The following is an 11,999-nucleotide window of genomic DNA, read 5'->3' as shown; positions in this document are numbered from 1 at the left end:
TTAACCAGATAGTTAATATTGTAAGGACTCACTTTATGTTGTTTTTAGGTAGAATAATGCATGGTTCTCTTTTTATTTTTTTAAACCTTTACCATTTATATAGACAATTGAAATATTTACAGTTGAAATGGTATCTGGGATTTGCTTCAAAATAATATAAGAGGAGGGCTAACAAGAACAGTTTGTAGGTAAAACTTGCAAATCGTTTCGAATGAATGATCCTCTCTACTTTTGTATATAATTTTCCACATAAAGAAGTCATAAAAACAAAAATAGAAAGCCTCACTTTGTAAGGCTGGGCCTAAAGAAATGAGGGATGTGGGAATTTCAAAACTCAGGATTATTTAAGAAACAACAGCAAATGCTAGGGGAAAAAATTACTGGTTTAAGTGAATTGAAAAAAGTTATTTTTTATATGCAGTATACTAAAAAAATCAGGGTTAATTGAAAAATATAATACTTACTTAACAAGGAGGAGAAAACAACTGCCTCCCTCAAGACACCTCATTTAATTCATTGAGAGATGAAAGAAATGTGTCTGCAAGGTGAAACCGTGGGCTCATGGAAAGCTGAGATTTCTGTACAGATGCTATTTGTCTAATAGTTTTCGTATTGCCAATGACCATCCGATTAGCATCTTCACTACACTGATTTCCATTTACGGGAGAAATCTATGAATGATCGGTAGAGTCCTTCGGTGACACCCAGGCAGGCTTCTGTACACTGCCTCGCCGGTTTCTTAGTCTTCAGCGAGAAAGGGTAGGAGAGAAGCAAATACGTCCTCTTCCAACCCCTGCTCCTGGATGTGCGAAGGAAGAGGGTTTTGCTAGCTTGGAATAAAAGATATCCTAGAATGGCACCGATAGGAAAGTTCTACGTGTGTCGCCACGTTTAAATTCTCCTTTCTCCAAAATGTGAAATAAATCTGCTTCCATCGTCTGAAATGCTATGGGACTGATAATCCTTCTGTAACGCCGGAGAAACGCCCGTGTCGTAGCTGATTTGGGAGAAGGATGCTCTGCTCACAGGAGATGCCAGATCTCAGAAACACTAGGGCACTCTGCAGGTGAGAGAGAAGGGGGGAAAGCCTCCCCCCACCCCCCTTGAAATGCTCCTCTTAGTAGGATCTCCGACGACAGTATCCTAATACCTTCAGTTATCTGGCCGTCCTTAAAAGTGCAACTTCTCCTGACGTCTCAAGGGACGAAAAAGTTGCGGAAGTCCGAGGAATGAGTCACTTCGCTCAATTTTGATGAGTAATTTCAGGTGTCATGGAACCTCGCTCCGAAGGAGAGGGGAGGGGGCGTCAGATCTGCAGACGGAAGAAGACTGGCCGCTCGGGATTGGATGGCGAGAGCTTGGCTTTTCCTAAAATTGCGTCATTTCGAACCCGATTGGGTCCAGATGTTTCGGGCACCGACGGGTTACCGTCTCGGAAACTCTCGATCAGACGCAAGCAAAGGAGAAGAGGCGGGTAATTAAATATTGAGCAGAAAGTCGCGTGGGGAGCGAGTCACGTGGTCCCCGAGGCTCGTCGAGCGTCGGATAAATACCGCGCGGCACGGAGCCGCCGAAGGAGCGCGCAGCCGCTGCCGCCGCCGCCACCGCCTCCCCCGCCGCGGCAGCCTAAGGGCCGAGCGCCCCGCGTGCGCCCCGAGCAGCCCGAGGAACCCCGCCGGCCCGCCCGCCGCAGTAAGTGCCCGCGCCGCGCTGCGCTCCCAGGTGGCGGCTGGCGGCGCTGGAGGGGCCCCGGGGCGGGGGGCACAGCGGGGACGCGGGTGCCCCAAACGCCAGCGTCCCTCTGTTTTCCACCTGCAGAGAGAGCCTCCCGGCCTGGAGGTGCGGATCGGAGGGTCGGGGACTGAGGGAGTTGGGAGCCGAGGGAGAAGGGGATTTGAGAAACGCTGGGGCGTGATTCTCTTTCCTAAACGGTACACGGGGTGCTGTAGGGTCCCCCCCCCCCACCCCGCCCCGTTAGGCTTTTTATCTTGGTTCAGCCGGCCCCGACTTGCGTTGTGGGACCAAAAATCATACCGCAACTCTTGGAGCGCCTTCTCCAATATTTCTCCCCCGGCCTCTTCTTCCCCAATCCTCCCAGGAATCCAACATGAAAATCCTCGTGGCCTTGGCCGTCTTTTTTCTCGTGTCCACTCAGCTGTTTGCAGAAGAAATCGGAGCCAACGATGATCTGAATTACTGGTCCGACTGGTCCGACAGCGACCAGATCAAGGTGAGACCCTGCCCCTAGCCGGCCCGCGCCGCTCTTCCCGGCCTCGGGAGCTGTCACCGCCCCCGCGATAGCGCTCCAGTGAGCCTGGCAGGCCGGGCGACCGCGACCGCGACCGCGACCGAGACCGCGACCGCGACCGCAGGCGGGGAGGAGCGCGGGGAGGAGCGCGGGGAGCGGGACGGAGTGTGAAGGAGCGCCGCGCCCTGGGTCCCCGCACGAGCTCCGTGCGCGCGATCCAAGTTTCCTCCCGGGGACTGCACCGTCGGGTCTCGGGAACTCCTGGAGGAACGATGCCCTCCTTGGTGAGCCCGGGGTCCCCCCAGGACTGGAAACCTCCCGAGGCTGCATCCCGGGGTAACGGGGATTTATTTCGACCCGGGCATTTGGAAACGCAGGGCAGGGGCAGAAGGGGGCGCGCCGGACCCCGGGAGACGCAGGGGCAAAGGGCGAGCTGCTGGGGGCTTCGAGCGGCGAGGCGGGTGGGAGCTGACTTCCTGCTTGGACTTTTATTACCGACTCGAGGACGGAGCTGCAAGTTCTCCTTCATAGGGCTCGCGGGCTGTTGGTGCAAGGGAGCGCCCCGAGGGAACAGAGTCGCGCGGTGCAGGTCGCCGGCAAAGCGTTGTCATCCCTTCCCCGCCGCCGACACACACGTGTGTGCACTCAGGGCGGCCAGGCGTCCCCAGAGCCGGCGCCAGAATCGGGAGAACGGCAGGTGGCCGCGCGGCAGCGGAGTGGGGGGCTCCGGGCTCTGCCAGGAGCGGGGCGCGGGCTGCTCACCGCGGGGGCGGGGCTCGGGGGAGGGGCGGCGCGGGGCCCGAGTTCCGCGGGGGGGGCGAGGAAGGGAGCTCCCGCGCTGGGACCCCACCGACCCCCGCCTGGGGAAGCCCGGCCTCCTGCGGCGCCACCGCCCGCCTCCGAGCTTCGCCCCGGGCTGGCGCGCACCGCTGCAACGACTCGGGGTCGCCCCGGGGCCGCGCGCTGGCTGCCGACACCCGCGTTTGTCTGTGCGTCTGTCCCGCAGGAGGAGCTGCCCGAGCCCTTTGAGCATCTCCTGCAGAGAATCGCCCGGAGACCCAAGCCTCAGCAGTTCTTCGGATTAATGGGCAAACGGGATGCTGGTGAGATGGGCGGCCAACCCCCTCCGTGTCTCTGAGCCACCCTCCCGGGCTCCTGGCTCCTAGAGCGTCCTAGCGCGCCCAGTCTCTCCTGCCCTTTGAGGAGAAATTTCCACGCTAAAATGGATACATCCCCGGGGAGCGACTCTGGCCCTCACCCTGCTAACACACGCACAGGCCCTCGGACGCAGGGAGAGGTCCTGAGAGTGACCCAGATCAAGAACAGGAAGCAGCCTTAGCTGAGGGCCCCCTTGACAGAAGACCCAGCTGCCGGAGGGGAGGCGCGGGGCCTCCAGGGGTAGTAGTCAGAATGGTCCAAGTGCCAGTGGAAACCGGTTGGAGACCTTTGGGGTTAGATTAGATTTCGATCAGATGGAGCTCCCTAATGTCTCCTGATAGAAATAGTCAATTTCCTTGAATTTATCACACCATCGGTGGAATGTGTAAATAGTTACTGTCGATTCATCTTTTGTCAGATTCCTCAATTGAAAAACAAGTGGCCCTGTTAAAAGCTCTTTATGGTAAACATTTCTATAAATCTTTATTTTACTATTGTGAATGTACATATAGGAAACGTAAAGAAAGTCTTTTATGGGCTCAAATACAGATTCTTGATAATGCCTGTTTAGTAAAGGTATAGATTTGTATCCCTCTTTCCTGAGTGTCAAATGGTGGTCCAGCTTGGAGATGTGTTTCTTTTTTTGTTTTGTTTTGTTTTGTTTTGTTTTTAAATGAGAAAACAGGTGTTGTGGCCTAACAGTTATTATTGTTAGGCCTCGGGGGTCTCATAGTCCTGGGTTTGAATCTGTGGCCCATAGAAGGCACTTAAAAATATTCCTTTTGGTTGCTATTTTGTTTTTATCATTAATAATTTGGTTAGCATTTATGGTATATTCTGCTATATTCCTCAGGATAGTACATGAATGGGAAATATTACATGTTTTAAAAATCAACTTATTTTATAATTCTCTTCTAAAAATATAATGTAGCATTTTTAAAACAAATCTACTGCCTTTGCTAACTTTCCCTTTCTTTCTTCTAGGACATGGCCAGATCTCTCATAAAAGTAAGTTTCAAATTATTTTGACATTTACCAAATGCAAATGTAAATTAGATCGAATTTCATTTTATAGCTTATCTTCTGTTATAATTTAGGACTTAATATTTTCAATTAAGACAGTGTAAGAATGGAGGAAACTTCTATTAATTACATCCAGAGCATGATTTTTTTAAAGCTCTGTTTTAAAGGGATGCATTATGTTAAAAATCCTTTAATTCCTTGCTAAACTGTTGCTGAATTCCTGACCCACAAAAAGTGTGAGATAATAAATATTTGTTGTCATTTTGAGCTGCTAAAAAAAAAGAGAGAGCCAGAAGAAATCTTTTAACTCCTATAAATTACCTCTTTTAGATAAGAATTTCAGTCCAGGGATAAAAATCCACCACAGATTCCTCTCCCTTTTCACCCCTCACCATCTCCTACCTCCCACCACTTCTGCAAAAACAAAAACAAAACAAAACAAAAACTAAGCATTTATAGGCATCTCTTCACATTTCAGTATGCCAAATCTCATGATGATATCATGTATTAGGGTAACCCAGCAGCCGATTAAGAGGATTGAGTGAATGAGTAGAGAATCCATAGTAAGGGTTAAAGATAAATAGAAATGCAGTTTTTTTTTTTTTTTTTTTTTTTTGAAATGCAGTTTTTTGATTCCATAATTGAATGGGGACCCTCAATCTATCAAAGCACAAGGAAATATTCCTTAGGGCAGTAGAGATGACAGAGTTATGGCACTTGATGTTTATTAGATCTGTTTCCCAGTTAATGGAACTGGAATTGACAGGAAGTCCCATGGGTCCATCTCAATCATACACATTTACCCCAGTGTCCTCCCCCAACTCCACTTTTGGTTCACTGGTTGGCAGAGGAGGTCACATTGGGACAACAGTCTTTTTCTCAAGTAATACAGTATAAACCAAGAGACCTTTCCCCACAAGAATTGAAATAGTAACTTTCCTCAAAGGCTTCACCTTTGAAGATAAATCTAATTCATATTTACATTCTAAAGATTTGAATTTCAAGGGAATTATATATAGCAAAATTCTATGTAATGAAAATAAATGCACTCCTTTAATGTCAAAATTAACACACTTTTCCAGAAGTATTTTTTAAAATCCAGTGTAATAAAAAATAGTGACCTTCTAGAAGTTTATAATCATCAGGTGCAGGGATCTGACTTAACTAAGGTTTAGTTCCTGAGCAATACAACATAGTAACATGAGGACATACACTTGGATATTTCTGTCACACATGTGAAATTGACCCCCTAAACCCAAAACTAACTTAAAAAGCCACAATATTTAAAACATTATATATACAAACAGATAAAATGTAATGTGCACAAAGTATACTTGCTAATATGTAGATATAGAATGACGGAAAGTGCTTTCATTGTATTGTTTTATGTCATTTGTAAGACTTACTAGAAATCTTCATTTCTTCAGGCTCACCAAAACTTGAAATGGTTATATATTTATTATATAGGCATATATTTGAAAGCTTGCTTTTCTTCAGTACTAGTTATAACAGTTTATTTCCTCGAAGATATACATATTAAAATACCCCTAAATGTATTTTTCCAGGGCATAAAACAGATTCCTTTGTTGGACTAATGGGCAAAAGAGCTTTAAATTCTGGTATGTATAAAACCATGACTGAAAATAGACAGTATCTGAAATCTATTATTTTCTTTCTAAGACATAGTTTTCAAAGTACTAAAAAGGAATGATAAATTTAAAATGAGTACTTATGGTAAAAAAAAAAAAAATCTAATTGCAATAAATAAATCCAAGAATGGATTTATAGCTGACTAAGCTAATCTCACCCAGGATGCATCTTATTTTCTCAAAGTACCAGCCTTATCACAGTCTGCCATGTTTAATCATTACCTCACCTGAATCCTTAGGCTAGTCTAATATTCTTCCCCATACATTTGTTACATAAGCCACACTTAACGTTCCTGAACTAAGTGGGGAAGGGTATATGGGAAATAAGACCAATTTCACTTAATACCAAGGTAATTCAAAAGGCTTATAAGACATTATGTCTGGCAGTCTTCCCGCACAAAAGTAAACAAACAAAACTAGCAAATGTATTTATACTTTATGAAATTATAGAAGCTCAAGCTCGAAACATCCTGATGGATGTTTGAGAGTATGAGAGTAACACAGTCCACTCTAGTGCTTTCAAAAAGGAGCACAATGAAGTCACCTTGGGGATTATAATCTGTTCTGGCTGTAAAACCCTCACAGAGAAGGGATGCCACAATCCTCATAACCCATCTTAATCCTGAACAAGTCTTTCCCTTGACATAAAGCATATTTCCTTTCCTCTCTGCAGTTCCTATCTTCTGTGTAAATGCCACATACATATATCTGAAAACCCATTCATCACACCATTTTCAAGGTTAAATAAACACTTTATCATTTTCAGAGACTGATTCTTTTGTAAAGCACATTCAGGCCTTTATAGTGATTAGTTAGATTCCTTAGGAACCAGAGCTATTCAGACTCTCCTTATTTTACCTTAAGTGAAAACAGAATTATAGTATTATTCAAGCAATTAATTAGAAAGTAACCAGTTGCCTTAGCCATTCAGAATATTTCAAGTTTCTAGAAAATCTGTAACTAAGAAATGTTAGCTTAATTATCTGGAAAATTCATGCAAAAATGATGTATTTTACCATTGGTTCCCTACCTTCCAAATTTAGACACTACGTTTGTATTTCTTTTTCAGTAATTTGGGGGCTGTTCAAGTTTAATTTTTTTTTCAAATTTGAATTTTAAAGATGTTACCAGTGTGCCTCATGAAAAACTTTCAATTATTTTATTAACATAATATTATCCTCTACTTTTTGAAAAAGGAATGTAAATTTAAACCACACTGGTTTGTGGTAGAAATGTACACTAGTCCTTATATAACTCTTCTTGATAATCATATTAGTCATCAGCTTTTTATTTCCAGAATTGATACAGGTCTCAGAACATGGCTAACTTTACAAATAATATAGATAATGTGCAATTTATACAGACTAAATGCTCTTAAATGTGTGCAAGGTAAAAATGTAATTATAGATAAATAGAATTACTATAATGAATTAGAATCCATTTATGACTAAATCTTCACTCCTCCATTTTAAGAAAATATGAAAGGAAAAATGAGCAAAAAATTAATATACACTCAATCAGATCTTTTCACTTGATCAGCTGAGGCAAGGTTACCATTGTGTTCTACAGCTATCTGATTCTTACCATTTTGTGGTCACAGACCTCTTTGATGGTCTGAGAAATCTAGAAACCTGCTTTGTAGAGAAACCCCCATTAGCTTTTAAACACAAAAATTTGCATATGGTTTCAGAGGGTTCAAGGACCAAATACAATACTCTCCTTCCTGTGAAGAGGATGTTTTGTTCCAGCTAACACTCACCAATCTCTGGTTACTTTACATCACCATTCACCTCACTTCTCTGAGGAGTAGAACATGTAACCTAAAGTTTGTCAGGAACTGAACTTGTGCTAGGTATCCTCCTAATACAAACAAATCAGGATGAGAAATAGACTGTTTCCTTCCTTGAGAACTTCCCAGTTTGGGGCTCAAACTGTTTTACCCTGGAAGCGCAAAGGTGATTGGCATGAAGCATTCAGCTTATTGTGAACCCAGTGCTGGATGCCAACAAGGGCGGCTGCGCAGTGGAGAAAACGGAGAGGTCACCCTACAGCCCTCACCTACCTCCTCTTTCAACGGATCTTTCACACTGAGCTAGGATCCCTACAGATCCTCCACTGTTCTTTCTACAGTTTTTGTTTAAATTCAGTATTTTACACAGGACATACTGAATTTTAAAAAGCAGCATAGTTTCACTAAAATGTCAATCTAAGTGTATAAGTTAACTAAAATGATGAATAATAGACTCAAGTATTCTGATCACAGCAGTCTGAGCCTTATCCTTTGATGGTTACAGACGTCTTTGAAATTGAATATAATATAATATAATATAATATAATATAATATAATATAATATATTAATACTGTGCCTTTTTTCTAGCCTAGCTAGTCAAAGTACTTAAATTACTTGCTAGCTATATGTTAAATACTTTGGGAGGCAGTGGTTAATCTTTTCACAGGCCATTAGAGTGCTGGGAGGTAAGTTACACTGTTGTATGTGGATAGCAGAATTGCCCTACTGTCAATGAAGTTGTTTTTAGTTTCAAAGACAGTCCGTCATTGGAATATATCCACAAGACACCAGTATGTACTCCCATAACAGGAATCATCAGATTTCTATGAAGAGCCAGATAGCAAACATTTTGGATTTTGTGAGCCGTGCAGTCTCTGTAGCAACCATTTGGCCTGTAGTTTGTTGACTCTGTCCTAGAATCAGAGTCTCATATTTTGCTTTCATCCTACTACTATTCCTATTCCTATCATCCTTTCTATAAATCTCCATGGGGGTGTCTGCCACTGCTCGAGAATGTTGTGGAGAATTAAGATTGGAGCTGTGCTGTGGGGGCACCAAGCATATGGCAGATGGCATGAGTAACCAAGCATTCTGTCGTTAGATCACTTCCAATCAGGACAGAGACTGAGGCAAGGTTGGAGGATGTGCAAAGAAAACTCTTAGAAATACTTCAATGAAAGGGGAAAAAGTCATTCATGAGTTTTTAATACATTACTGTGTGTCTTGAAGTTTATTTAGCTCTCTCAGTGAATCATCTTAAAAAACCCTCTGCCTTCTCTTTGTTCTCAGTGGCTTATGAAAGGAGCGCAATGCAGAATTATGAAAGAAGACGCAAATAAACCACCTCATGTGTAATTTATTGAGCTTCGTGTGTGTCACTGGCCAATGAAAGGTAAAATGAGACATGCACCATGAGGAATAATTATTTATTTAATAATAATTGTTTTGAGTGGAAAACTCAAAAAACTGTTTATTTTTCATATTGTGCCAATACGTGCTGTGAAAGTGTGTTATAATTCTAATATGACTCCCTCAGACGTAGAAATCAGTGGTCATTTCTCAACAAAGCACAGTGTTCAGTGAAACTGAAATATATTCTTCAAAGAAAGAAATCATCTTCGTTTCTTGGAAGCAGTCACATCAGCCACTGCTGAAGGAGAGGGAACACAGATAGGCTTGTGCTTCATCTGTTTTCATGGTGGAAATGTACTAAGATTTGATATCAGACTGTATCCCTGCAGCATGTTTCATGTGTTATGACTTATATAGAGATGTTTTAAAAATTTTAATGTGATTCTAAGATCTTCACTTCATTGTATAATGTGTTGTGATAGTTAACATTTTAAATAAAAGAAAAAATATCTTGAGAATTGCGTTTTATTCTTTCATTAATATTTCTGTCGAACCAGCACACTTTCTTTTAGTAGGTGAAATATATTCAAAGCCATTTTGGCTGCTCAGTAGTGAAACATAAAGCTTCTAAATTTCTCTTTCTTGAAGTAAATGACAACAATATAATCCCAGTTCCTCTCTCTCTCTCTCATACACACAAATACGCTTTTTTGGGGGTTAGGGGGGTAAGGCTCAGTCATTTGGCATGAGATCATTCATGAGGAAAACAATTACACTTTGGAGTCCAAAGAGCAGTGGATAAGTCCTGTTGATGCATGCCCATGATTTCCTTTTACAGATAGGAAAATGATATGTCCTAAAGATGCATTCCACTGGTTATTTCCTTGTGGGATAAAACATTAGCCCACTACCATTTAAGCCCTGCTTGGAGCCCAGGTATAAATTCACCAGAGTGTGATTCACAGTAGAATTAAGACGCCAAACTCACCTAAAAGATGATATAGACAGATGGAGTCTGACTGATAATAGCGCATCACTCCCCCATAACAAAGACAAGAGCACCTTTCTAGCATTTCTAAGGAGGCCTGTGAATTGCTAAGGCCCATTATTCTCTCCAGCTGAAGCATGTGCATCAGGAATAAACACAGAACAATCAGGGGGAAGCTCTTGTGTATTTGTTTAAGGCGAAGGATTGATAAGTATCCTTGAAACTGTTTTCAGATTGCACAGAGGATGTGGAATATTGACAAGTAGTACAAAGACTCAGGACAAGCATTGTTGGTGAACTAAAACTCCATGAATTTAGCCTGGATTGGTGACTATTGTTGACCAAGAGTTTGATCAATATTGCTGATCAATGGTTAAAGCCATTCTGGGACAGAAGAACTAAAGCATATAAAACCTTTATATTTTTAAATAAATAATTTGTTTTAAAGAAACTCTAACAGGGGTGCCTGACTGCCTCAGTTGGAAGAGTAAGTGATTCTCGGTCTTGGGGTTGTAAGTTTGAGCCCCACATTGGGTACAGAGATTACTTAAATAAATAAACTTAGGGATCCCTGGGTGGCGCAGCGGTTTGGCGCCTGCATTTGGCACAGGGCGCGATCCTGGAGACCTGGGATCGAATCCCACGTCGGGCTCCCAGTGCATGGAGCCTGCTTCTCCCTCTGCCTGTGTCTCTGCCTCTCTCTCTCTATTTGTGTGTGACTATCATAAAAAAAAAAAAATTAAAAAAAAATAAATAAACTTAAAAAGAAAATCCTTAATCTCATTTCCTTGTTACACAGTACATTGAAATATTACAAATTATAAATGACAAGCAAAATGGAGATCAGAGTCATCTAGAGCTCCACTCCCAAATAATAATGTTTAATGCCCTATTTAAGAATAAGTGCAAAAAAAAAAATAAGTGCAATATATAAATTATATAAATTAATAATTATATAAATTATGTAATTAATAATTATACAAATTAATAAGAGATTCTAATGTGAGAATGTGAGAGGAGTCAGTATTAGAGATTATTAGGGGGAAATAGAACAAATTAATATCTGACAATGAGATTGATTAAGCAAACTGGCAGATTGATACAATTGAATATTATGCCATCATTTAAAATGACGTGTTTGGGCAGCCCAAGTGGCTCAGCAGTGTAGCGCCGCCTTCAGCCCAGGGCATGATCTTGGAGACCCGGGATCGAGTCCCACGTCAGGCTCCCTGCATGGAGCCTGCTTCTCCCTCTGCCTGTGTCTCTGACTCTCTCTCTCTCTCTCTCTCTCTCTCTCTGTGTATATTCTCATGAATAAATAAAATCTTTTTTAAAAATAAAATGACGTGTTTAGTGACATAGAACAACATATATGGTATATTTTTAGGCACAAAGCAATATTCCTGCAGTATATATACATATATATTTCTGCATAGATGTTATATCAAGAAGAAACAATGTAATGGATGCGTGTGGGGTTCAGAGTCAAACTGCATGGGTTGGAATTCTGGCTACTTCACTTGAATGGGATGTGATGAAGGGGAAGTCACTTAATTTCTTTCTGCCTTATTATCCTCATCAGTAAAATTGGATTAATCATAGGATCCACCACCGTTAAACACTACTCTGCACAGTGGATAGTATCCACTATGGAGCTGGGCTGGGGATTGTGGAACATGATACCTGTAAAGCTTGGAACACAGTCTCCAGCACACAGCAAGTATTCAGTGAATGTTACCTATTGCCATTGCTAGCTACTCTCCCAAATGCCAGTGAGAAAATTAGCAGTT

At 42.4% G+C, this 11,999-nt stretch overlaps 1 protein-coding gene across 6 annotated transcripts; it reads left to right on the top strand.

Annotated features, from left to right (window-relative positions):
• Positions 1 to 1,322: 1,322 nt before the first annotated feature.
• TAC1 (tachykinin precursor 1) lies at positions 1,323 to 9,739 on the top strand. Of its 6 annotated transcripts, none has more exons than XM_072784056.1 (7): positions 1,347 to 1,692; positions 2,099 to 2,230; positions 3,255 to 3,351; positions 3,825 to 3,869; positions 4,391 to 4,414; positions 5,995 to 6,048; positions 9,159 to 9,739. In XM_072784056.1, exons 2-7 carry the CDS (start codon positions 2,108 to 2,110, stop codon positions 9,206 to 9,208), a joined length of 393 nt encoding a protein of 130 aa, XP_072640157.1. In that variant the 5' UTR covers positions 1,347 to 1,692; positions 2,099 to 2,107; the 3' UTR covers positions 9,209 to 9,739. The 6 variants fall into 6 exon arrangements, with proteins under 6 accessions (XP_072640162.1, XP_072640159.1, XP_072640161.1 ...); XM_072784055.1 differs by having other exon boundaries at positions 1,361 to 1,692; positions 2,090 to 2,230; XM_072784057.1 differs by lacking the exon at positions 1,347 to 1,692 and adding an exon at positions 1,733 to 1,839.
• Positions 9,740 to 11,999: the final 2,260 nt, after the last annotated feature.

Source organism: Canis lupus, chromosome 18 (genome assembly GCF_048164855.1).
Source record: "Canis lupus baileyi chromosome 18, mCanLup2.hap1, whole genome shotgun sequence".
Classification (NCBI taxonomy): domain Eukaryota; kingdom Metazoa; phylum Chordata; class Mammalia; order Carnivora; family Canidae; genus Canis; species Canis lupus.
This window is presented reverse-complemented; position numbering and strand designations above follow the sequence as displayed.